The sequence below is a fragment of the Scheffersomyces stipitis genome, chromosome 1, assembly GCF_000209165.1.
Source record: "Scheffersomyces stipitis CBS 6054 chromosome 1, whole genome shotgun sequence".
NCBI classification, from domain to species: Eukaryota; Fungi; Ascomycota; class Pichiomycetes; order Serinales; family Debaryomycetaceae; genus Scheffersomyces; species Scheffersomyces stipitis.
In genome coordinates this window covers 3,456,696-3,482,448 of record NC_009068.1, presented here as the reverse complement: position 1 = coordinate 3,482,448, position 25,753 = coordinate 3,456,696, and the positions used below count along the sequence as shown (strand labels likewise).

At 41.4% G+C, this 25,753-nt stretch overlaps 12 protein-coding genes across 12 annotated transcripts; 3 read left to right on the top strand and 9 right to left on the bottom strand. All coding sequences in view use genetic code 12, as the record gives it.

The window, feature by feature from the left end:
• Nucleotides 1-180: 180 nt before the first annotated feature.
• On the top strand, nt 181-693 carry PICST_29317 (hypothetical protein; the record flags this gene model as incomplete). The annotated part of the gene is made up of 1 exon (XM_001387201.1): nt 181-693. One exon carries the CDS (start codon nt 181-183, stop codon nt 691-693), a length of 513 nt encoding a protein of 170 aa, XP_001387238.1.
• Nucleotides 694-734: 41 nt separating this feature from the next.
• Nucleotides 735-2,089, bottom strand: CSM1 (CSM1-like protein). Its single transcript, XM_001386963.1, has one exon. The coding sequence runs from the start codon at nt 1,786-1,788 to the stop codon at nt 787-789; it is 1,002 nt and encodes a 333-aa protein (XP_001387000.1). The 5' UTR covers nt 1,789-2,089; the 3' UTR covers nt 735-786.
• A 415-nt stretch (nt 2,090-2,504) lies between these two features.
• RTT103 (regulator of Ty1 Transposition) lies at nt 2,505-4,145 on the top strand (the record flags this gene model as incomplete). Its single annotated transcript, XM_001387200.1, has 2 exons — nt 2,505-2,962; nt 2,999-4,145. The coding sequence occupies 2 exons, from the start codon at nt 2,505-2,507 to the stop codon at nt 4,044-4,046; spliced, it is 1,506 nt and encodes a 501-aa protein (XP_001387237.2).
• Nucleotides 4,146-5,133: 988 nt separating this feature from the next.
• Nucleotides 5,134-7,728, bottom strand: HMI1 (ATP-dependent DNA helicase HMI1, mitochondrial precursor; the record flags this gene model as incomplete). The annotated part of the gene is made up of 1 exon (XM_001386962.1): nt 5,134-7,728. One exon carries the CDS (start codon nt 7,726-7,728, stop codon nt 5,134-5,136), a length of 2,595 nt encoding a protein of 864 aa, XP_001386999.2.
• Nucleotides 7,729-7,932: 204 nt separating this feature from the next.
• On the top strand, nt 7,933-10,173 carry SAC2 (suppressor of actin mutation). The gene is given in 7 exon segments (XM_001387199.1): nt 7,933-8,645; nt 8,682-9,011; nt 9,105-9,343; nt 9,434-9,498; nt 9,577-9,860; nt 9,882-9,965; nt 9,981-10,173. The coding sequence occupies 7 exon segments, from the start codon at nt 8,084-8,086 to the stop codon at nt 10,127-10,129; spliced, it is 1,713 nt and encodes a 570-aa protein (XP_001387236.2). The 5' UTR covers nt 7,933-8,083; the 3' UTR covers nt 10,130-10,173.
• A 77-nt stretch (nt 10,174-10,250) lies between these two features.
• RFC4 (DNA replication factor C) lies at nt 10,251-11,228 on the bottom strand (the record flags this gene model as incomplete). Its single annotated transcript, XM_001386961.1, has 1 exon — nt 10,251-11,228. One exon carries the CDS (start codon nt 11,226-11,228, stop codon nt 10,251-10,253), a length of 978 nt encoding a protein of 325 aa, XP_001386998.2.
• Nucleotides 11,229-11,556: 328 nt separating this feature from the next.
• POP3 (RNase P and RNase MRP subunit) lies at nt 11,557-12,348 on the bottom strand (the record flags this gene model as incomplete). The annotated part of the gene is made up of 1 exon (XM_001386960.1): nt 11,557-12,348. A coding segment is annotated over one exon (792 nt), but the record flags the coding sequence as incomplete, so codon positions are not given.
• A 137-nt stretch (nt 12,349-12,485) lies between these two features.
• Nucleotides 12,486-17,775, bottom strand: RPO21 (DNA-directed RNA polymerase II largest subunit (RNA polymerase II subunit 1) (B220); the record flags this gene model as incomplete). The annotated part of the gene is made up of 1 exon (XM_001386959.1): nt 12,486-17,775. The coding sequence occupies one exon, from the start codon at nt 17,773-17,775 to the stop codon at nt 12,556-12,558; it is 5,220 nt and encodes a 1,739-aa protein (XP_001386996.2). The 3' UTR covers nt 12,486-12,555.
• A 931-nt stretch (nt 17,776-18,706) lies between these two features.
• On the bottom strand, nt 18,707-19,884 carry CPR6 (Peptidyl-prolyl cis-trans isomerase CPR6 (PPIase) (Rotamase)). Its single transcript, XM_001386958.1, has one exon. It carries the CDS (start codon nt 19,827-19,829, stop codon nt 18,729-18,731), a length of 1,101 nt encoding a protein of 366 aa, XP_001386995.1. The 5' UTR covers nt 19,830-19,884; the 3' UTR covers nt 18,707-18,728.
• A 720-nt stretch (nt 19,885-20,604) lies between these two features.
• Nucleotides 20,605-21,956, bottom strand: CKA1 (alpha subunit of casein kinase II). The gene has a single exon (XM_001386957.1). The coding sequence runs from the start codon at nt 21,677-21,679 to the stop codon at nt 20,672-20,674; it is 1,008 nt and encodes a 335-aa protein (XP_001386994.2). The 5' UTR covers nt 21,680-21,956; the 3' UTR covers nt 20,605-20,671.
• A 344-nt stretch (nt 21,957-22,300) lies between these two features.
• Nucleotides 22,301-23,737, bottom strand: PICST_53348 (predicted protein; the record flags this gene model as incomplete). Its single annotated transcript, XM_001386956.1, is given in 3 exon segments — nt 22,301-22,788; nt 22,804-23,128; nt 23,168-23,737. The coding sequence occupies 3 exon segments, from the start codon at nt 23,735-23,737 to the stop codon at nt 22,301-22,303; spliced, it is 1,383 nt and encodes a 460-aa protein (XP_001386993.2).
• A 286-nt stretch (nt 23,738-24,023) lies between these two features.
• PICST_29306 (predicted protein) lies at nt 24,024-25,475 on the bottom strand (the record flags this gene model as incomplete). Its single annotated transcript, XM_001386955.1, has 1 exon — nt 24,024-25,475. The coding sequence occupies one exon, from the start codon at nt 25,473-25,475 to the stop codon at nt 24,024-24,026; it is 1,452 nt and encodes a 483-aa protein (XP_001386992.2).
• Nucleotides 25,476-25,753: the final 278 nt, after the last annotated feature.

Genomic DNA, 25,753 nt, shown 5'->3' with positions numbered 1-25,753 from the left:
AAGATTTATGACTGGATTTTTCAAGAGCGTAGCCTTTTCCATATATTAAACATATAGCCACGCCATCACAGACTTCTACATACATTTTTTCGGCCATCGCATTCAAAAAAAATTAGACTCACAAAATATTGAATTCCAATTTTTAGTTTTCTGAATCAATAACAACGTTACCATCTAAATATGGTCTCATTCTCGTGTGAAGTCTGTAACGATACTGTGGTCAAGAAGAAGTTGGATCAGCACTCTCAAAGGTGCTATGGTGCCTACTTCTCCTGTATTGATTGTTCAACTACTTTCCAAGGCACCTCATACAGAGCACATACCAGTTGCATCTCAGAAGCAGAAAAATACGAAAAGGCTTTGTATAAGGGTCCAAAGCAGAAACAGCAGAAACAGCAGAAACAGCAGAAGCAACAGCAGCATTCAGAGACGAAATCAGAAACTGTAAAAGAGCCAACAAATGTTGATAAGCCTGCTAAGAAGGAAAAGGAGTTCAAAAATCAGAAGGAATTCAAAAATCAGAAGGAATTCAAAAAGACAGCCTCTTTGGCCAAGTACTTGGACTCCAACAAGGAGGAAAATTTGTACAAGATAGTCAAGAAGCTCTCCAAGGACAACTCCGAGGAATTAAAGCAAGTGTTGAAGAAGTTGAGAATCACCAAGAATGAAGTTGGTCAAATCATAATAGCATGAACACAACACAAGCAAGCTAAAAATTTGTACCATAGAATACTACTATAACTGGTGTACATTAGTGTATTTATAGAGAAATTATTGTACATACTCTCATTTGGTCCTCTTGTTGACCGCTCGGTTGACTTTACTGTAGAACTGTGACAAGGTATCGTAGGGGAACGACAAGTTCTCACACAAGTAGTCCGGAAGGATTTCCTTCAAGAGGTTAGCGTTATCGACCTGTTCCTGGTCCTCGTCATCATTTTCCAATGCTTCCAAGAACGTAGGGATGTAGTTGATCTCAGCAGTAGTTGCAAACGACTTTGAGATTACAAGTTGGTAGTTGATGTAGATTTCATCTTGGCCATTCGAACCAGACTGTTTTACATCAAAGAAATACTTGGACTCATCTTCTTCGAAGTTGACAATTCTCAAACCAGTTAAAAGTTCCAACATGTCTAAAGTGAAACCTATATTTTCTAGTTCTTTGGATAGTTGGTCCTGGCTAATCAATGTATCGCTGTTCTTGATTTTCTTGTTGATCTTCTTTCTGATGGGAGATTCATAGACAAACTCCTTGCTTTCATCAAGAGAGCCGTCGACCGTCATACTTGCCGAATTAGATGAGGAATATGTTCTAACCTCGTTCTTGAGCTGCTTTATCTCTTGGAGCAAGCCGTTGATGGTTTCCTGGCGCTGGAGCAAATCGGCATTCAACTCTTGTATTACTTGGTGGTCATTATTTAGCTGGTTCTGAACCTTGGATTTGTATTTGGCGAACGTCTCGTCCTGTTTGGTGTTCACTAGTCCGTTTATGAGCTCTATAAGTTCCTGGCCGTTTTCAGCAGAAACAATGTCCTGCTCTGTTATTATGGGGTTGGAAGCCTTCAATTTCTTGCTTAATGCCGAAACTGCTGCTGACGAAGATGAAGATGATCTTTTTGAAGTTGATGGTGAGCTGGGGTTCTTTTTCTTCATTGAGGGAGTTGATGCTGATACATCTGTCATACTTTCCAACACCTTAGCTGAGACCTTACGTACTCTCGGGTGGGGAACTTCTTCCACAGGAGCGGGTTTCACTTTCTGGACAGTTTTACGAGTTTTGGGAGCCATATTTGAAATATCTGAATTACTACACTAACATGAAATCAAACGGATGTTGTTCGTTGTTGAATTTATCGGACGCGTTGATCAACAAGTGAAGATTGAAAAACGAATTCAAAATACAATTGTGAGATTGGAATTACAAGGAGATCGTTATTGCAGTGTAACAGTATGACACCAAAGATTTACTAAACGAGCCCTTTTGCGAATACAGTGCTATAAAACTCAAACCTTTATCGAAGGATTGGATTTCTTTATTTGGATTCGAAATTCCATTTCTTGATGTAGTATGCACAATGTTCTGGAGATGTGGTGGATGGTGGAGCGCGGTATTTGGTGTAGAGTATTTGAATTCTTCGGACAGTATTTGAATTTTTCTCTGAGAGCTAACGAATTTCTTTTCACTAATTCTTCGCACTTAACTGTAGTGCCAAAAGACTTTGGTCCCAATTTTGTTTGTCGCAGTGAAAGTTCTCGCTAAATTACTCTTGGTTTTCTCGCTATTTTGTATGAATTACTTGATTTCATTTACTTTTGTCACTAACTTTCACTAATGATACCAAAATACCGCACTGAATAATTTAACAAGCGAGCAAACTTAGAATGTTCAATTTATACTCTTTTCTTCTCATAGCGCCTGATTTTACCTATCTCAGATCTATCATTCTCCATTCAAAGCTCAATCTTGCTGATTCCAGAACTGCAGAAGCTGTCTTGACTCTAGAATGTCTTTTTCGCCCGAGATTCTCAAGAAAAAGTTGGCATCTCTTCAAGATACCCAGGACTCCATTGTTTCCATTTCTCAATGGGTTTTGTTTCATCACCGCCATAGTGCCGACAGCGCCAAGTTCTGGTCGCAGTACACATTAAGCATTCCCACCGCAGCTTCTGCCAACTTGAAAAATCCATCTTCTAAGAAGTTGTCGTTGTTGTACCTCTGCAACGATGTGGTCCAGCAAGCTAGAAGAAAGAGGAAACTTGAGTTCATCAATGATTTTGCCACCGTCTTACCAGCAGTCTTGCGCAAAACATTCTACAACGTTGATAGTGCCACCAAGCCCAAAATTGAACGTTTGATCAGCGTTTGGGAACAAAGACAAATCTTTTCGCCGCCTCAAATAGCACAGATGAAAGAAGCTCTTCGCACTCCTCCACCTTCTACCCATAATGGGAACTCTGAAAAGTCAACAGACTCTAGCCCAAAGTCTTCAAACTCTAGAAAATCAAGTAGCAATAGTAGCAGTAATAGCACAGACTCACTGTCGGCCAGTGTGGCGCCCGAATTGAATCATCTTAACGAATTGTTCTTACACTTAAACCAATTAACTGACATCAGCCAGGCTAATCTCACCCAGTTTGGAATTCAGTCTAAGACGTACTTGCCTCTGGACCCATCGATGTCAGAGAACTTACCCTCGCCCAAGATATATATTTCCAAACTCAATATGTTGGAGAAGTTAAGCAAGGTTTCTATAGTAAATATTAAGGAAATAAAAGATGTGAAATTGCAAATCTCCAACCAGTTGGAGAACTTATCAAAGATCATCTCCGAAGGAACAAAGACTGAAGACAGCAAGATCCTGATCATAAACGACAAGTTGATTCGGTTGAACGAGACTAGAGAAGAGTTGAAGGAAATGTTAGACGATGGAATGAACGGCGCAAGTCACGATGCTGGATTGGAAGATAAGGACGAAGAACCTTCTCCATCGTTCGAGACCACTGCTGAATCCAAGAGACCTACGTTTGTTGACGATGATGATAATGATGATTTACCGACCTACGAGAACGACGATGAAGGTGAAGATGAAAGTAACAGCGACAACGAATTGCCTTCTAAGAAGAAGAGAAGACTTTCGCAGACACCTTCAGGAGGATCGACTCCTTCTTCATTGAAACGAGTGGCATTTTCTGAAGACATTGAAGTCAAGGAGTTCGATCGCGAAGAGCAAACAGACATCATCAAGATCGTAAAGAGTGACGACGATACCAGTGACTTCGATGTCTATGATAGCGATAATGACGAGTTGGACCAGCAGAAGGCAATGAGTAGCGAATTCGGCAAACACCATAAGGATGTCTTAGAATTGAAGCACCAACATGATGCGCAAGTAACCGACGAAGATGAAGATGCCAATGAAGATGCCGACGATGATGCCTATAGTCCCTCTTCTGGAAACGAGTACGATCCAGGATCGACTGACAACGACGAATCAAGGTCTACGGCGCAGGTGGACATCATGAGTTTACTTTCAAAACTAGCATAGCCTTTACTTTTTCTTTAAATGGAACTAATTGTATTAATATTCATCTATAATTAATAATCTCTATAATAACCTTAATTTAATATAAGCCCAAAGTCGTTGGAATGTCTTGTAATTCTCAGATACGAATACGATTCATCCGATTGAATAGTCTCTGAACTACTGGAACTATATTTGCGTCTCAAAGAATCTTCCATTATTTTGCTTTCATCGAAAGCGTTCACCACTTCCTGAGAATTCTGTACCAGCGGAATATTTTCAGTTAAGTTTGGCAATGACAATCTTTGTCTATGGATTGTCACAGCATCTACGGATTCGTTTTTCCATGTAGTATGTACATCTATGCCTTTAACATTGTTGCCGTGATTTAAGTGACTTCTAATCTTCTGCACTGGATCGGGAGAGCACCTAGCCATACGCTTTCTGCCTTTCGGCTTGCGGGGTAAATATGTGCATAACTCTTCTGAGGACAAGCAATTCGAGCATTCAGGCAAAACCCTTGAGCACTTTTTTTTAAACTTACGACATCGAAGACAACTCACTTTAGATCTACCTGGATCGCTAATATCTATATCTGGGTTGGAAAGAGTATGGTTATAAATGTTATCCGATAATCTTCCGGGTTGTACTTTCTTTAAGTTTTTCTTCTTGAAAACCGTTATTAGAAGCTTCCTCTTGCTACCTTCATAAAATTGACTACTTGGTGTATCGCTTTGGGAATGTAGATTCGAGTTGCTTAAAAGAACTCCTGCCTCCATATTAATCTGAAATGCACTCACATACTTCAGTATTTCTGAGTATTCCAAGTACTCGTCTCTGAAGAGCTTCTCGTTCAATAGGGGCATGTGGCAGTTACTCATATTGGTCGCCATGGCACCTGAAACTGACCTTGTGTGAAAAAAAGGCATTTCAAGAATTTGATTTTGCTATAGCTCCATTAATTAATATCAAGTTGAAAATTGCATTAATACTCCATAATTTGTCCGAGTCAAAATTGATAGCAACGAAAAAGAAGATAATTGATTCATTGACTCTGGCATTGCGCGCGATAAAATTTTTATTTTTTGAGTTTGATATGAGTTCTGCAGGATCAAATATGCAATATATATCTACCCCATGTTATCATTGATCTCCGAACATTGTTTTGAACAGTAGTACGACAATGTGAAATATGTAGATTACGAGTAGCCCGTAAGCTAATGTCAGTTGCATGATTACGGAGAGGAATCTCTGCATAAAACGAGCGTCCCTGTTCTATCTTTCGTCTATTAGGAACTGTTCTTTTCAAATCCACTCCCAAGTTATCTAGCAATGATCCTCTACTATTGATCTTAGTAGCAAGTGTGGGTAATTTGGTAGTAAGAAGACGAAAAAAGTCTCTACAAGTAGAGGTATCTTCTTCTGGAGTACCAATATATAATAAGCTCTTCGCTCTAGTACAAGCAACATAGAACAATCTAGCCTTTGAATCTTGAGCTACAATTCCATCGGTGAATAAACTGGACCAATTCTGTGAGGTTCCAAACGCAGAAGAATTACCAGGAACAAAAACAACAGGAAACTCTAATCCCTTAGCCATGTGAATTGTTGAAAGATTAATCATGTCTTCGTTTAAAATTGTAACGTGGTCATTGTATGTTTTCAAGAAGAATTCAAGAAACGTCTCATTGAATGAATTTGTATCAACATATCTAGTGTATGAACTCCGTAACGAGTTGTAGAAAGTAGATAAACTGCTTTCAAGACGAATTCTATGCGCCTCTATTTGTTCTTCAATACTCAACTTTTGCGCTTTACCAGTTCCGGAAGTCTCGGGAGAATTTAGATACTCAAGCAAGGTCAGTTTTTCCATGATATTCAACAATGATTCTAGTATGGCCATTGGCGTTTGATGAACGGCTAAATTTTGCCTCATTTCCCTTACAGAGGAAAGAAAGGTTGATAGCAAATCCAAAGTAGTCCTGTTGTCTCCCAATTTATAAATGGAGAAAATCTTGCTTTGAACTACACCTTTGCTTGTTTTGTTGCTCTGTTCAAGATCAGATCTTACAAAATCTTCTAAGTTGCTATTACTAGTCAAGGAGTTGCGTATGCGCCACTGATCATAAATGTTGAACAACTTTGATAGCCTCAATCTTCCACCAGGACGTTTATCTAGACGAAGAAGGACACATAATAAAGCAAAATCCGAACCTGGACCCTTTTTCAATACGTTTAGAATGTCCAAAAGAACATGCACCTTGGAACTGGCCCATGTTGCATTCTGGGAAAACTTGTTGGACTTCATTCCATACAGATCTCGCAATTGATCTTCTATGGCTTGAATTTCCTTATTTGTTCTTGTTAGGATAAGAAAATCAGAAGGGCGCAAGAGGCCTCCCAGTTCGAATATCAACCTTGTTATTTCACCCACCATAAAGTCACATTCTTCAGATGCTGATCTTCGAGAAAATGCTACTGGTTTGAAGCTTTCTGGTTTAACAGACGTTAGAGAGACATCTTTTAGGCCATGATGTCGTATGGAGAAAGCAGTTACCGCGTCAAGGATTTCAGGAGTTAGCCTATACGTCTCCCTCATATAATAGTGATTGACATCGAAGGTTGGAAACTCTTTTTCAATATTCTCTAACAAATCCGGAGATGAACCCAAGAATTCATAGATGCATTGGTTGGGATCACCTGCCAAAGTCAAGTGCTTAGCTTTCTGATCATAGGTAGGGTATGATGTTACCTTTTTAATTACCAGCAAAAGCAGGTGATGCATGTCCTGAATTTCGTCTACTATGACCACCTTGTAGTTTGCCAATTGAGGAATCCAGGATTCTTCGTCTGAGCTAGATATCGAAGAATCCATTATGGAAATAGCGTCAGCTACGAAATCTTGAAACCGCATCATCCCATTCTGTTCCAAATACACCAACAATTCATGTATATAATCCTTGCTAACCTTGAACTTATTCGATGCTTGCTCCGTTGTGAATTCACCGCTCTTGATTCCATGCAAGATCTTTTCTAAGGTAGAAGCTGTTATTGTACCTTCTACCTTTTTGCCTGAAAGACTGATGGTTTTCCCCAGAAATATATTCGAAAAGCTCAGCCAACTTACATCGTCTATCAATTGCTTTCTGGCATTATTAGGGAAATATATATGTTCGTATTGGTCTACTACACTAGCGCAAAAGGAGTGAAAAGTACGCAACTCGATATTGCCAGCTACTTCTGGTCCTACAATAGCATCTAGCGTTTGACGTAACGAATGGACAGCACGGTTCGTCATGGATAGAATAAGGATATCGTGTGGTTCCAAGTTGTAATGGGATATCATATAGGCTACTCTGTTTGCCATAGTAAAAGTCTTGCCCGAGCCTGGGCCAGCTTGTACTGTTAGAATCAGATTTGGTGTAGGAGGAAAGCTGACAACTTCCATCTGTGAAGACGAAAGTTTTGCTGATTGAGAATCTGAAATACTTTTGTTGGGCACTTCCATTTCAGACATATCTATTGCAAAATCTTGGTTATCTTTATTATGATCTTGTTTCAGTTTTTGATTATAATTCTTGACTCCACAAGTGCTAGTAGTTGCAGAGTCATTAAATGGAGGTCGACTTTGGGGATTCAACACTCCAATCCTTAGTTCTATATTGAGATTGTCGTGGTAGACGTTCTCCTCGTCTTTATGGTTCATCTTGGTCTTCTTACATTCTTCTTCTAGGTATGGAATATGAATATAGAGAATTCAAAAGTCGCGTTCCCACCCAACTTCGCTTGTAGTTTAGGTGAGAAAATGTATAAATATGAAATTGAGATTCGCATAGGCTGAAAATAAGACTAAGATAAAATCTCCACAATATAACTACGTTTTCTTTTCTTCAAATCCATTCTATTGTCTCTTTTCTTTCTTTGTACAGTTGATATTAGTCCGTTTTCAGTTCTACTCGCTTTCATCAAGTCGATTCAACTAATTGTATATATCAATCTCTTTCTAATCCAATTTTCCATTGGTACAAGCGACATATATGTTTAAATAAACTGTCCAGAATATGAGTGCACTCGAAACACTCCAGAAAATCTTGCCTTCAAAGCAAGCTGCCGACCATGAAAGCAAGAAAGGGCCAGAATTCAAAGGCTTGCCAGCACTACAACAGTATATTCAGCTTGAATCTAAAGAGAAGCCGTCACACCTGCTGTTGCTTTTAGAACATCTCCGAATCCAAACTTCGGGCAGTGACAGCGTCCTCGACCTAGACAGCATAGACTTGGAGTCGTTAGACCATTTAAACCAGAAATTTCTCGAATTCAACGTCACCATAAAACAGTACAGAAAAAAACTCGAACCAGTAGAAACCATACTTGTCGACTTTAATAAGGACTTGACCCAGTTGCTGTCGAGTTTGGTTTCCCTACAGCAACAATCCACGAAACTTTCTTCCGACTCAAATTTGCAGAGAACTATTACAGAAAAACTCAACCCCATCATACTTGATCTCGTGATTTCTCCAGAAATTGTAAAATCGGTTCTTCAGGACGAAGTCGATGTCAAATGGTTGGACAACTTGAAGTTTCTTTCGGAAAAACTGCAGTTGGTCGCCAACATCAAATCTGGTCTACTGCTCACAGATTTACTGAAAATGTACGGAGAATCCAAATCGTTTGAAAAATTGGAAATTGGCATTACCCTATTAACAAACAAGGCTGTAGAAAGAATAAGAGACCACATCATCAAGAACATCAAGGCTTTGAGATCCCCTGGAAAGTGCTCATCGCAGACTATTCAACAGAACTTGTTGTTGGTTAAAGAAGCCTTCTATTTCCTTCAAGAACAGCACAAAGAATTGGCTAACCAATTACAACTTGCATATATCCACACGATGAAATGGTATTACCAAACCAGATTTGCCAAATACATCTATGCCTTGGAGAAGTTGCATATTAGAAACATCGATCTGACCTATGTCTTGGGCAGCAAGGGTGACGAAGGCTCAGGAATCTTTGGCTCTTCCTGGAGTAAAGGCTGGATGGCAGCAAGTACTTCTACGCTGTCTCAACCGCACCAGGCAGTAGCACCGAACCAGATCTCTATGGCAGACTATTTACTGTCTATCGATAAAAGATTGAGTGTTCTTGAAGATAAGAGTAAGAGTGTCACTGCTATAGCTTCCCAAATCGCAGAGACAACTCCCTTTACCTACTGGTTGGAGTTCGTGTTCAACCAGTTCTCAGTGGCCCTCATAGACAACATTATTGTAGAGTATCTTTTCATAGTGGAGTTCTTCTACCAAGGAGATGAAAAGTTTGAAAAAGTTGAAATAATCACAAGACCACTTTCAGAAACCCCTTCAGAAGCCACTGGTGGATCTTCCAACTCTGCTGCTGCCTCAGGTGCCACAGAGAAAGATGACTGGTACCATGTCATGTTTAACAATGTTTTCAAAATCGGCCGGGAGTTCTTGACATGGTTGATAACACATACGCCTGCACTTATCCTCAAGAGTAGTAGTGCAGCAAATGCTGCTCGTGCTGCTGCTTCATCGAGTTATGGAACCTGTGATGGATATGCTATTTTGCTTATGATAAGACTTATACAGAGTTCACAGAACATCCTTCACAACGAGTTTCACATTCCTATTCTTGATGACTATCTCAATTCGTTGTTACTTATATTGTGGCCACATTTCACTAAGGTGATAGACGTTAACTGCGAAGCCATGAAGAAGTCGGTTATACATACGCCTAAAGAAGCAGTTCTTGCACCTGTGAACGTCACCCAGCAGTTTGCCCAGTTTTTGCTGGGGTTGTTGAAATTGTCAAGTTTAAAAGGTGAAAACAAGGATTATAAAGGAGAACCACTTTATACATCTATGTCGAGGTTGCGAAATGATTTTGAGAGTTTTCTCACCAAGTACAGTAACCATGCCTTTGGAGGTGGTAAGAAGAGAGTCACAGAAAAGGAGATTTTCTTGTACAACAACTACTTCCTTGTGGTGAGCATCTTGAAGAATGAGAATACTGGTGGAGAAGCCAACGAACTCATCGACGAACAGATTAAGCATTTCGAACTTCTCTGTGAAGCATACAGCAAGCATTAATGTAGCAATAGGTAGAATAAGAATAATAAAAATGAAGAAGTAGAGTGCAAAGAAAGAAATGACATCATGTGTCATTCAACTTTATATTTGTAGCAATACATAGCTGAACTACTTACAAAACCTACAAGTCACAGATCTTTGCATACAACCCACACAACTGCAAGTATGACGAAACCCCCTCCAACACTCTCATGTGGACGAAACCAACCTCTTTTATCAATTCCAACCGTTTCTGTTCGCCAATACCTGGCAATGTCTTGGACACTTTAAATGTCAGAGTTACAATGTCGATGGCAGAATATCCCTTGGCCCACAAGTCGTCCAACAACGCTAACGCCCTGTCAATATCCCTATCTTTTGTGCAATGAATGAGAATTCTCTGAATTACAAGAGGATGAGGCTGGTCCACGATTTTGAATACGTTGATGTCGTTGACAAAACCAAAGCCCGCGACCGTGCTCTGGAGGTTATTTATGGCTTGACGCATATCGCCCTCGGCTGTGAATATCAATGCTTGCAATCCTTCGGAGTTGAACTTCACATTTTCAGCTGCCGAGACTTCCAACAAACGCGTCAACACCTGGTCGTCAGCCAACTTGTTATATCTCAAAATGGCACAACGTGACTGCAATGGCTCGATGATCTTCAGCGATTGGTTACACGCAAAGGCAAACCGAGTTGTATTAGAGTAAATTTCCATCGTTCTTCTTAATGCCTGTTGTGCTCCCGGCGTCATGGAATCGGCTTCGTCCAAAATGATGATCTTGTGTCTTCCTGGTGGTAGCTTGATCTTAGTCTGGGCAAACTGCTTGATTCTGTTTCTCACCACATCGATACCTCTATCATCAGAGGCGTTCAATTCTAATGTCGCCTGTTGGTAGTAGTCATCTCCAAGAAGTTCATAGGCCAAACAGTGGATGGACGTAGTTTTACCGATCCCTGGAAGTCCTGAGATGATCATATGGGGCATGTTTCCATCTTTGGCTATGAGCTTTAATCTTTCAATGGTCTCTTCGTTGCCTACTACGTCATCTAGCCGACGTGGCCGATATTTCTCCACCCACGGAAGCTCAAGCTTCGGTTCGTCTGTTCTTTTCATGCTGTAATACTGAAGTTTATTAGAATATTGAATAGGATTTCCAGAATTGTTCAGCTGATCAAGCGAAAAATTTGGGACGCGTATTATCTTATACAGCGGTGCGGCTCCAAGACTCTCAGGTTTCCTAGCAAAGCATCTAGCGAGAAGCTAGGCAGCTTATTCTCTAGTGATACTTCATTGCCACACCACATTAAACCCAAATCTGTAAATTATAGCGTTACATTAGATACCAAATATATGATCTTACTCTACCATTCTACAATGGCGTCTCTTAACTTGCCTCATATATTATACCTACATCCCGCTTAGCCGTCTCTTTTTTCCTAGCCTTCTCCTCCCTATTTTTCGCCTTCTGGTCGTTTTTCTTAGGAAGCACAGGTGCACTCGTAGCGAGAAACTTGCTAGCTAGCGACTCCAAGTCAGTAAGATGGTCCTCATCCAAGAGTTGTTGGAGCCAGGGTATATTTACGTCTGCTACCTCGCTATCTATCAATTGGTAGAGTCCAGTAGCCTCGACGATATCTGCTGTCAAAGCTACAATGCCACTGTTCTCGATACCGAGAACTTCAGAAATCCTCGTCAGAGCTCCTCGCGGAAGTTGCACCAATTTAACACGATCTGAGCTGGAACGAGAAGAAGTATACGTTAACATGGGAAACATGCTAGTGATAACCGTCGGAGTGATATCATACTTGGTTACAAACACATATTTAAAGTACTTTTGAGTGGTATTCTCAGCCGTTGTTGCGGCATTTTTGTCGTTAAAACTTATTATTCTCCTCCTTGCCTGTCTTTCTAGAGACGAAACTGTGCTATTGAAGCCTACTAAAATGTCATGGTAATTGTGAGGGACTGGTGGTTTTACAGCGATTTCTCGACCTGACTGCTTGATTTCTCGCAGAAGCTTATAGTAGTTGCCAATTGGAGCCAATATAAGTTCTAAAAGCTGAATTATCTGTTCTGCCAACTCAGGCTTAATAAATGGCCATAGATTAGACTGTGTGAATGGATTATCCAATACAGGCTTGAAGACCTGCTTCCTCTTCTGGTCAAGATCCTTGAGAGACCCTGTGATCGCCTTGGAGGACTTATTCCTCACTTTTTTGCCCTGTTTTGCCATCAGCAGTAGTGAAATTAAGCAGAGTTGTAAAATTAGATCGATGCTCATCAACAAATATTTGTCTAAAATAGATGTACAGGATTATTCTCTTTAAATTCAATATTCATAAACTCAGTACCATTCAAATAAACACGTTTCAAAGAATCTTTATTACGTTATATAATTACAAATAAGCTAAGTATGTGATCAAATACATGTCTGATATCTCTAGTCTTCGTTCTTCTTATCCTCCGTCTTTGGCGAATTAGGCGAATATTCAGGAGATCCTGGTGAATACTGTGGCGAAGTAGGGGAGTATTGTGGTGAGGTTGGCGAGTACAGTGGTGAGGTTGGAGAGTACTGAGGAGAGGTTGGTGAGTATTGTGGTGAAGTTGGTGAATAACTTGGCGAAGTTGGAGAGTAACTAGGCGAAGTAGGAGAGTATGAGGGACTCGTTGGCGAGTAACTTGGGGAAGTAGGTGAGTAGCTTGGAGAAGTAGGTGAGTAAGAAGGAGATGTAGGAGAGTAAGAAGGAGAAGTAGGAGAATAAGAAGGAGAAGTAGGCGAATAACTTGGAGAAGTAGGTGAGTAACTTGGCGAAGTTGGAGAGTAACTTGGGGAAGTAGGTGAGTAGCTTGGGGAAGTAGGTGAGTAGCTTGGGGAAGTAGGTGAGTAGCTTGGGGAAGTAGGTGAGTAAGATGGGGAAGTAGGTGAATATGCTGGTGACGTAGGAGAGTAACTTGGAGATGTAGGTGAGTAGCTTGGAGAAGTAGGTGAGTAGCTTGGCGATGTTGGAGAATAACTTGGGGAAGTTCCTCCGTAACCTGGCGACACTGAACCTCCAAATGATGGAGAAGTACTTCCATAACTAAATGGCGAGGTAGCAGAAGGAGAAGTTGGCTGTCCTCCATAAGAAGTAAGTCCTCCAGAAACATCTTGAACTTGTGCAGTGTGAATCGGCGAGAAACCTGCTCCTTCTTCAAATTGAATCTTGTCATCTTCCATGTCGTACTCTCTGTATGGAGTGGCACCTCCATCGTCAGCAAATTCGTCATTTCCAGCAGCAACTGCAACATTTGAAGGAGCAGTTTGCAACATCTTGTCGTCAAGCATAACATCGAAAGCACCAGTACCTAATGGAGCCATTTGGCCTAACATTACGTTTTCAGAAATACCACGACAATCATCTAACTCGGCAGATGCACCAGCTTCCAACAATATTTCAACAGTCTCTTCGAAAGAACAACGCATCAAAGCACCGGTGTCCGATCTGTTAATACCGTGACGTGTAATGGCCATCAAGTGACCACGAGAAGTCATAACATCAACCAAAAGAGCCATATGACGATAGTTCACATAAGAACCATCGAATGAAAGCACATTAAGAATTTCCTTAAACAAGGCTGCACGTGTGGCTTCAATACCAAGAACAGACAAGATTTCAATGAAGTTATTGGAGTAGGTACGACTAGAGTCAACACCTGGAACTGCCATGACATCAGCCAAATTGACACCATCAGTTTCCAATACCCATTCCTTTCCTTGTTTAAATTCACCAGTGGCATCAGGGGTGTTGACCTTATGTTGCATCATGAAAACTCTTGTGATACCTGGGATACCACGTAAAGAAATTGATTCCAACATGTGAGCTTCGATACGCTTCAATATCTGATCTTCTTCAGCATCTGCTTCCTCATCAAGAGACTTTGGATCTCTAACGACACGACAACGAATGATCAACTTATCAGCAGTATCATCAGACCATATGACGAACAAATCTTCACCAAAGTTCTGGGAAATCTTTTCAGCAACTTGAGCCATGGTCAATTGTTTATCCAACATCTTGGCACGATCTAATTCTAAACGAAGTAACCAAGGAGATTGCTTTTCAATAGATTCTTCCACCTTTTCATCAGGAATCGAGAAGTAGGCTTCCACGGTATCGTAATCTTCTTCGATTACAGTTGTTCTTGGATCTGGATCATAGTAGATTTCTGTGGATGAAGTCACATTTTTCAAACTTGTGTGCTCGATCGCAGATTGGACAACCTTGGCCTTTTCAATATCGTCAGATAACGCTGGATCTAAGTACACAGTCAATGCAGGAGTTTTAATGTTCTTAGCAACATTAAGAATTTCCTTAAGACGAGGAACACCCAAAGTAACGTTCTTAGAAGACACACCGGCATAATGGAAAGTGTTCAAGGTCATTTGGGTGGCTGGTTCACCGATGGACTGTGCTGCGATCACACCAACCATTTCACCAGGGTGAACAATGGACTTCTGGAATTGAGTTTCAATTTCACCCACAACCCACTCAAATGAAGATCTGTTCAACTTGAATTCTTCAATCACTCTACGTGATGCCAATCTAGATCTAACCAAACATTGGAATAATAATGTGGCATTTGCTTGGGCTTCTTTGACTAATTCAGTATCACCACGAACAACAAGCAATTTTTCACAAAGAGATCTAACGCCAACGATAACTTCATCCAATCTCAAATCAGAAGCCTTGTAACGACCATTGTGGAAAATCTGTTGAGCATTCTGAATAATACGACGCAAATTCACTGGTAATGGCCATGAGAAGTCACCATTAGGGAAACAGACTTCTCTTAAGTACTTACGGTCATCCAAGAGCTGTTTGTACTCTTCGTCCAAAACCTTCTGTAACTTGACATCACCCTTAATTTCCTTGCCGGATTCTAACAATGATTCTGGAATGGATTTTGAAGAGTCCAAGACGTCGATTCTGAAACGACGTTCGAAACTATCGTTGGATCCTGGAATAGTATCAACAGATTGCTTCTCAACTTGGGTACCATCGATACCGTCTTCACCATAGACGAATTGAATGATATCACCCAAGGAGTTTCTGGTTGTACCATCGTAATGGACCATGATATCCTCCAAAGCTTTCACCAAACGACGTTGAATATAACCAGTTTCGGCAGTTTTGACGGCAGTATCGATAAGACCTTCTCTACCAGCCATGGCGTGGAAGAAGAATTCTTGAGGAGTCAACCCTCTCAAGTAAGAATTTTCAACAAAACCCTTCGACTCGGGAGAGTAATCATCCTTTGTGAAATGAGGCAAGGTACGATCAGAAAAACCAAAGGGAATTCTCTTCCCTTCTACAATCTGTTGACCCACACATGCAGACATTTGCGAGATATTAATGAAAGAACCCTTGGAACCTGAAACCACCATCTGCTTGACGTTATTTAAGTCCTTTAAATTCATTTCTGCGGAACGACCAGCGGTATCACGAGCTTGATTAAGGACACGAGAAACGTTATGTTCGAACGATTCTCTTAATGTCATACCTGGTTCAGGTTCCAACTTGTTCAGTTGTGCGTCCAAGATGATTTCCTGCACCTTGATTTTGGCCTCACTAATGGTTGAAGTGATATCTTTCATGGTACTTACATCAGCAATGGTATCACCAATACCGATAGAGAAACCATTATGTAATAACCAGTAGTTGGTCACCTTTTGAATAGAGCTGAAAAGCTGAGCACACACACGAGGGCCTTTTTCTCTCATAACAGTGTGAATTAAACCACCACCTGTGGCACCAACCGTCTTCTTATCGACAACTCCAAACATGATCTCACCATCTACAATCAACATACCGGTGTCCTTGGGACTTAACAAATCTTTTCCCCCATCAAATCTTTGCAAGTGTATACCCTTTGGAATGGCCATAGACAACAACTGCTTACCGGTCCACAATGGTTTGGGCTTAGCAATAGCTGGAGGAGGAATCACACCGTCCCAGTTCGGAATCCAGTATAACATATTCATAACTTGGTCGTAATCAATGAAGTTGTCACGCAAGGTCATCTTACGAATACCACACAACGTATCTTGCACAATACCCATAACTGGCTTATTCGATTGTGGAGAAACAATTTGAAGAGGTACAGCGCAAATTTCCGACAATTCAGCTCTAGTCTCTGGAGATTGAGGTACATGCAAGTTCATTTCATCACCATCAAAATCGGCGTTATATGGCGATGTGACTGACAAATTCAATCTAAATGTGGAATATGGCATAACTTTAACTCTGTGGGCCATCATGGACATCTTGTGCAAGGAGGGTTGACGGTTGAACAACACAGGGTCATTGTCCATCAAGTGACGTTCAACCTTCCAGCCGTATTGTAATGCAATGTCACCAGCTCTCTTGTTATAACGCAAGTCGATACGATCACCGGTGTCTCTGATAACGTACTTGGCACCAGGATGTTCGTTTGGACCGTTTCTGACGTACTCAGTCAATCTATGAATATTGTATGGGGTGACAACCTCAGGGTACGACAATGTTCGAGCGATGGAAATTGGTACTCCAACCTGGTCTAAATCAAGATTTGGATCACCCGAAATAACGGTACGAGCGGAAAAGTCGACACGCTTACCCATCAAGTTACCTCTCAATCTACCTTCCTTACCCTTTAATCTTGCTCTAATAGATTTGATAGGACGACCTGTCTTCTGGAGAGCCTGGGGCTGGCCAGCAATATCGTTATCCATATATGTGGCTACGTGGAATTGCAACAAAGCCTCGAACTCAGAGATCACATGCTGAGGAGAGCCGTCCATTTCCAACCTTTGCACATTGATGTTAGCTTTCAAAACATCGGCCAACTTGAAAGTTAAATCATCTTCCCCCCTGGCAGTGTCGTTGAAAGCAATCGAAGGTCTGACAGGTGGAGGAGGCACAGGCAAAACTGTGATCAACATCCACTCTGGTCTGGCATAGTCCTCGTTGAAGCCAAGTCTCAAACAGTCCAAGGAGCTTATATGTTTAAGAACATTCAAGATCTCTGAAGGAGTCAACAATCTACGTTCAGGCTGTTCGTTTTCTTCAAAATTCTTGTTATGTCTCCAGGTACCCCATAACTTCAACCCATCTCTACGAATGGTGGGCTGAGTATGACCACAACCACCTCTGGTTGTGGTTTCAGTAGCTCCCTCTTCTATGATATCGGTTTCACAAACCATTTTAGCCTTACACAACTGCCAGACGGCGTTGAACCTCTTCTTGGGGTCTCTTATTTTGATAGCTTGAGCCATGGCGGGGTTGTTTTCATCGAGCAACAACTTTCCGCAGTGCATACATACACACTCACATACCTTCTTGATTTTGGCGATGAACCCAATGTGGAACACCGGCTTGGCCAACTCAATGTGACCGAAATGGCCCGGACATTCGGCCATATCCTCGCCACAGGTCTGACATCTAAAGTTTCTGTCGATTGAACCTAAACGAGGATCGTTCAAACCACCTTCTCTAGGAGTCTTGGTGGTCTGGTCCATGGTCTCGGGGTATTCAATCTTGGCTACGGAAATGGCACGCACTTCTTCTGGCGACAACAAGCCGAACTGAACTTCCTTGACGGAACGGAGTGGAGCGCTTGAGTAAGGGAACTGGCGACTCATGGCGTTGTGATGAATTTTTATGTGATTTTATGATGGAATTTATAAGAAAGAAATAGATGAAAACAAAATCGAAAATGAAATTAATAACAAAAAGTGTATAAATGGAATGTTTTGATGATTCTTCAACGACTGAGTTGCAATATCAACAGTAAGCTTACTGGACGATGGGAAGATCTGGGACGCAGTCAAACAAATGAGTGTCCGTCTTTTGGAAAGATTATCAGAAACGACTTAGAAATACAAAAAATGTGGATATGGATCTCCGTGTATCTATGCTGGGAAGTCTTGGTAACTTGTCACGCGGTCTACAATAGGTGTGCCACTACCTGAGATGTGATCTGATAACAACAACGACAGCAAGAGTTGATGGATTAAACAAACCTGAAGAAACGGTAGAGTACTGAATTGTGTGACACTGTTTTGACAGTTGATTTTTCAGTGGGCGGCGGTGGAAAAAAAGAGCGAAAAATTCAGTACAGCATTTACGGGTAGAAGCTGGGGACTAGGCGTAATTATCAGTCTGCAATAGTGAGACATGAGATCTGGGGACTAAGCTCTGAGGATGATTGCACAATGGCTAGGGACTAATCTTACGCTTGGAATGAGTGCACTGTAGTCGGATGGGATCGGGGAAGCAGTGTAATCTGGATTTCCAGTTAAAGTACATAGGCGAAATGTAAGGGGCAGTGGCTATGTGAGATCTCTGAGTAGAGAATGCTGAGCTTTTCATAGCTAGATTTTTCACTCTGCTACAGAGGAGATACGGAATCGCCTTACTTAAGTATAGTAACAGATTAAATTGTAAGACATATCTGTCCAAGTATGAAGCATGCGGTATTCTTTGTCTTTATGATCTTGTTTTAATAGCAATCCGACCATAGCCTAATGCTATTTTCTTTGTATCTGTAATTAATCTACACTCTCTTTCTATATTACATGTATTTTATCTATTCCTATTGGAAAAATTTGGACATGGCCTTTTTCTGCTTGTCACGACGAACTTTGATACTGTGCTTGACATCCTGTAATCCTTTCAATATGGCAGCGTCTTGAGGCTGAAGCTCGAGGGCATCTTCCAAGGCTATCCGGGCAGCTTCTTCGTCCTTAGCAAGTAAGAATCCCATGCCCTTACGGTAGAGAGCCTTTGCTCTCGACTTGTCGTCAATTTTCTCAACATCTAGCGCGTTGGATGCAGCAGCAATTGTTCTCTTTCCGTCCTTCAACTTGAGAGCTACCAAGGCTGCATTCAAATACAACGACGACTTCAAACTGTACAATGTAGACAAGTCTTCCTCAGACAAGTCGTCCGGAAAATATTCCGTCAAGAAATTGGCTGCCTTGTTATACTTTTCGTAAGACTTTTCCAAGTTGCCTTCTTTCAACAACTTCGTGCCAATCTCCTTCAACGTGGAAACAGCTCCAAAAACAGACTTGGGATCATTCACGTCGATCTGGTCGTTGTCTGCTAGCACTTCTTCGTAAACATCACCAAAGCCATCATCGGATCCAGAAGGCTCAGGCACGTAGTCAGGAGCCAATTCTCCACAATCGGCGATAATCCAGTCTTCAACAGGTTTGTCACTGGCGCCTTTTTCGCATCTTTCTAACTGGCGAACAATGGACTTTCCTTGGATAACCTTTCCAAAGACAACGTGTTTTCCGTTTAAGTGAGAGGTAGGAACTGTAGTGATGAAAAATTGGGACCCGTTCGTGTTTGGACCGGCATTGGCCATTGAGAGCAAGAAAGGCTTATCGTGTATCAATTTAAAATTTTCGTCTTCGAATTTCTCACCATAGATCGATTCTCCGCCAATACCTGATCCATGAGTGAAGTCTCCACCTTGACACATAAAGTCTTTGATAACACGGTGGAAAATGGAACCCTTGTAGTGTAAAGGCTTGCCAGACTGTGCAGAGATACCCTTTTCACCCGTACAGAGAGCACGGAAGTTTTCTGCCGTCTTGGGCACTACATCGCAAAAGAGCTCAAAAACTACTCTGCCTTTCTCCACACCATTGGCAGTGATATCGAAGTACACGATGGGATTGGACATTTGAACAAACTTGAGATACACTAGAAGTAAGACTAGAATTGAAAGAAACTCTGCAAAAGGATCAACTGATTGTAAGTAAATGGACCTGAATTTCGTTTTCCACGAAACCCTAGGGTCTTGTTTCGGTATATATACTCCGAATTTTTCACTATTTCTCGTGGAAGATTCTGGTACTTTTTTGGCGGTGCGAACGTCGCTAATAAGAGCGCACGAGCAAACGAAGAAGGTGAATGAATCACCTTGTCACGTGAAGATATCAACTCCTGTCAAATGAAAGTATGGTGATGGTAGGGGATGAACCAAATAGTGGGGAAGAAGCTCTAGCCAGAACCACGAAGAAGGAGAGATATTGTTGTGAATATTTTAAGATAAACTTCTGTAAAATCTATTTTTGGAGATCATGAGATTTATTTTCACTTTTTTTCACTTTTCACCATATTTCTAGCTAATGTAATACTTGTAATGGAAATTTGCACCCAGTCAAGATATTGGTATGCCATAACACGCCATATGAATGATGTTTGGACAAGGATTATAGCCAACATTGTATTCTTTGAGGTATTGGAAGTCTTCAGTTCACCGACTATGAATCTTATTGTATAGTTTAATATACTTTTCCTCTAGTAATTTTTCAAACCAAATACACTCAATGAAGCTGTCACTACTCTAAAGCAAACACTATTCTGCACTTTCTTCCTAACTCACTCTTCCTTTATATTCTCGGATTCTACTTCTCGTAAATTCTAAAAAGCTTCAATTACAAATAAATACTCTTCACATTACTAATATATTACGAGAACTGAACTATATATAATACCGTAGATCTATGTCGTCGTCGTACCCTAGTTACCCTCGGCAGCCCTCACAGGATCAAAGTACGGGTGGTCCATGGCTTCTTTGGCCGTCAATCGCTCCTGGTGGTCATATCTCAACAACTGGTCGATGAAGTCGAGGAACTCTTTGGAAAGCAAATGCTGGTTGTTGTCATTGATGAAGCGTTCCCATGGTCTTCGGTTATAATAGCCTATGTCCTCATATTCCTCGCTCAAAGTCAAGTTGTACTTCGCTAGGTACTTGTTGAGACTGCTGGAGCCCAAAACTCTCACGATTTGCACCAACTGGTCAGTGTTGGACTTGCCATGGAAAAACGGTTCCTTCATGAACACCATCGATGCTAGCATACAACCGTACGACCACATATCAAGCGAGTAGTCGTACAACCGAAAGTCCACCAACAACTCCGGGCCCTTGAAATAACGAGAAGCAACACGCACATTGTACTCAGTACCTGGATGGTAGTATTCTGCCAAACCCCAGTCAATGAGTCTAAGAGACCGTTTATCGTGGTCAATCATGACGTTGTGAGGCTTGACGTCTCGGTGCATTATGCCCATAGAATGGGAGTAGTCAAGAGCCTTCAACAACTCATACATATAGTACCGTATATCGTAATCACCAAAGGTGGGATATAAGCTTCTGAAGTCTACGTTGTTGATGTGTTCGAAAATGAGTCCAGGAGTCTTCAGCTGCGGCTCACGAACAACATCAAGCAAGGCTACAATGTTAGGTCCACTGAACAAGTTTTTCAAGATGGAAATTTCCCGCTTGATTTTCTTTCTTTTGACTGGCTTCAACACCTTGATAACGACTTTCTCTTGCTTGGACAAGTCAATTCCGAGAAAGACTTCAGAGTACTTTCCTCTCCCGAGCTTTTTGATGATCTCATAGTTGTCTTGTGAGTTCCACTTGATATTGAGGTCGTCATAGTCCCAATAAGCCTGTGGCTTGGTCAGCAAGACATCAGAGTACACTCGAGAAATCGAGGTAACACCATGATGTTGATCGGACATAGCGGCGTTCGGAGAAAACAGTAGCCACCGACAGCGACTGGATGAAAAACAGCAATAGGTTAAATAGCCAAAGTATACAACAACAAAGAGTACCACGGAAAACCGGTAGTAGACCCGTATTTTTGTTACTTTCTAATGGAGTATCAATGAGAAAGGAGCCTGGAAAAATACTTCCAGAAATTATCCGTACCAGCACAAAAAAAAATCAAAACAAATCACGACAGGAGAGGGATTCGTCAGATGGATGCGCGTGCTGATAGATTACGATATATATGCCCTAGTAATAGGCTTCTGTGGAAAGAAAGAGAAGTATGGCGTTTCAGCTCGCTTTTTAAGCAGCAAAAAATTGTTTGAAGTCTTGTTTGGTAAAATTTTGAAAAACCATAAAGGAGTATACTGCAGACAAGTCAAAACCCGGCTATCCACAGTTAAGCAATTCTAATCTTTTCTACATGGTTCATGAATTATGGTGTATGCCTATTATCTATTTGATGGCTATTATTGTGCAATTAGTATGTCTATACACTGTCCGGATATTGGATCCCTTTTACATTAGTTATTCCTTCTTTTCATAAGTTCACACTCCTCTATAGTGTCTTTAGGGATCGTGCGACTTCATGTCTATATGTTCAATTTGGCTAAAGATCCACCAAGATTATCCAAAGAACTACGGGTGATATTCTTTTCCTTCTTTCTTCTGGCTGCAACCTTCCCTTTAGACACAGAATCTGCTGCCTCCTGGAGCTTTTTCTTCTCTTCGTCCTTTCTGACAACCTTTCTTCCTCCACTCTCCAACTCGTAATTGTCGAGGAAATCGTCTAGCATGTCTTCGAAATCGTTTCTCTCTTTGCTCATGTCAAACTCCTCAAACTTTTCTTCAGGTTCGTCTTCAAACTTCTTGGCTAATTGCTCATATCTGTCATCCAATAAAGTCAACCCTTCTGTTCTAAACAAAGCAGAAGACGACATGGAAAATGAAGAAGTAGCAGTCATAGCACCCTTCTTCTTTCTCATCTTGGTCTTCGACCTGGCAGTACCTGACTTTTTGAATGTGTCACTTGTTGGTAATTCTCCTACAATATCGTCATCTTCCACGTCCTGCAATGCATCTTCCTCCTGGCCACCTTCATCAAACTCGTCATCAGAATCCCACTCGTTAACCTTGTTTTTGCTGGCAGCCTTGAACTTCCAGAAATCGCTCTGCCATCCCGTTTTCGGCACTTTGATGTCAGAATCTGCTAGTTCTACTGGAGCTTCACCTTCATTATACAAGTTCTCTGCTTCCTCGTAGTTGTCCAGGTCATATTTATCATTGTACTCATCTTCGTAGTTGTCCAAATCCCACTCATCATAGCCGTCCTCAAAGTCATCGTAGTCAGAACCATAAAACTCTTCCTCGTTCTCAACTTCTCCAGATTGCAATAACTGCGAAAAGATATCATCTCCTCCCTTTGCTGCATGTTTTACTTCTCCTTCTCCTCCTCCTACTGTATCTTCTTCAGCTTCTTCATCTGTAATATAAGCTTCGTCTTCCAAAGCCTCCAATACCTCTCTCAATCTGGGATCCATGTCTGGATTAAACCCCTTCAATTCATCAGGTATACTCTGGTTCAACTCGGTAGTGACTTTTCTCTTAGAATCTGAAGGTAACTGGCCCTTAAACAATTCCTCAACATTGGCTGCCTTCAACTGGTTCTTTTTCACACTATTGGCTTGTATAAAAACAGCGTCTCTGTCCTGGCCGATAGGTTTCAAATGTTGCATGTAATCGTACTTGGAATCATCGAAAAAGATCCCATACTGAGCAGCAAGACCTTCGTTTTCTCTTAAGGCAGAAATCTCATCTTTATCAAGTTTTTGCTCAAGCTCTGCAATTGTATATATCTTTTTCTTGCCACCGACTTCATTATGTGGTACAACCTTATTCTTGTTGCTTGGGGCAGATACTAGAACGTGCGAAGAGGCCTCTTCATCATAGAAACGAGAATCGTCATGCGCTCTGTGCACGATCTGGAATGTCTGCGCGTTCTTCTTGTCGAATCGTCTTCTGGGTGGCATCTGTTAGTGGACCGTACGTCTTCTTAACCGTTTGGAATATGAAAGACTATGCTGTGCGATATGCGCTTTCTTGTAGAGATGATCTTCTACAAAAAAAATTTAAAAAAATATTTTCGCAATCTCTACAGCGCTACCATACAAAAGTATCAATACAACGACTGGAATGGGTGCAAAATCCAGAGCTTCCAAAGAAGTTTAGGAAGGAAATAAAGTATTAATGCCTTTCTTCATTATTGTATTTGCTCATCAAATATATACATCTATAATCAATTATGCTATGCTACAATTAGTCGTGTCTGTCTCTAGACTCGATTAGGATCCGGTTCCAGTCACTCGTGTAAATGCAAATGAATTCTCCCAATGCCAAAGTGGCAACTCCAGCAATCAAGCCGAACCACAAGCCATGCAAGCCAAGTCCCACGTGGAAGGCAAGATAGTAGCCCACAGGAAGAGCAATGACATAGTAAGAAATCATGTTAAGAATGGAGCCAATTCTTTGTCTTCCCTGACCCCTAAGCACACCAGCACCAATAACATTGTAGGCGTCCCCTATCTGATTTATGGCTACAAGTCTGAGAATATCGGTGGATATTTCAAGAACATCGTCGTCGTCAGTGAACAAAGTGGCCAACCACTTTCTACCAAAGAAGATCAGCGAGGCATTCAATACAGCAATGGAAGTGGCAAATATAATTGTCAAGTTGGTGACTATTCTGGCCGATTTTACATCTTCCATACCAATGAAATGGCCGATTCTGGTGCTTAAGGCTACGGCTACAGCAAATGGCAATTGGAAAGCTAAGGAACCCGCATTGGCACCAATGGACTGAGCAGCAAGAGAAGCGGTTCCGAATGAAGATGACAATATTGTCAACACTTCGAATGCTAAGTACTCGGCTTCAACCATGATCAAGCCTGGGATGGCCAATTGGAGCATAGGACGCCAGTTGATAAATGCCTTTTCGATCTCAAGACCTCCCCAACACTTCTTACCGTCAACTACAACTACGTATCCTAACATCAACAACGAAATGATCCAGTATACAATACCAACAGCGATGGGCAAGCCAATAAACCCTAAACCATAGATTGGATGCCATACAAGAATCCAATTCAAGAACAAGTTGAGAGGAGCGACTAATAAAAGAACATAAGTTCCAGCGTTGTAGATATGTTGCGCTTGCAAGAATCTTTTTCCAGTTTCAAAGAGCAATAGACCTGGGGTGCCGAAGATGTTGATTCTGAGGAAAAGTTGAGTCATTTCTACCAATTCTTGGTCTGGAACCACGAGGCTCAAGATGGAGCCAGAGAACCACCAGATGAAACCTAAGGGGAAGATGGTAATGGCCAACATCATGAAGGAACAACGCTGGAAATACAATCCTACATTGGTCAACTTGCCAGAGCCATAAGCCTGGGAACAAAACGAATCTAAAGAGGTGGCCATGCCCTGATATACAGCTAAGCCTGTGATATTGAAAGTACAAACAGCCAACGAGGCAGCAGCAAGCTCCTTGGCACCCAATCTTCCCGAGGCATAGATAGTCGTCACAGACAACAAGTACTGGAGAAAGAAAGTTACAACAAGGGGGGCAGAGGCTGAAGACACGAATTTGAGTTCTGATTTCGGAGTAATGATATAGCCAGTCTCGTTTCGCGATGGATGTCTAGTTATGGCATCATAATTTTCGTGGTCGACAGAGCCTATCAACAACTGCTCTTCGGTGTTCGTGTTCATCTTGGCAAACAGCAAATGCTTCAACCAGGAAAAGAGGTGGAGAGTCTTCGATTATATATTAAAAATTGCTATCGGAATAATATGCCCAACATGGTAATCGTTGAGATGCTCATTAATTACTGTACAGTGGTAGCGAAAAAAGACGAGCGGGATTTACAGATTCGGAAGTAACATGCGCGAATGTACACAATTGCGCGTACTTTGTCATAATTGCGCTGCCACTGTATGCCCTTTGCTGTTAGAAAGACGTCTACTGGAGTCGTAGTCGAACGACATGG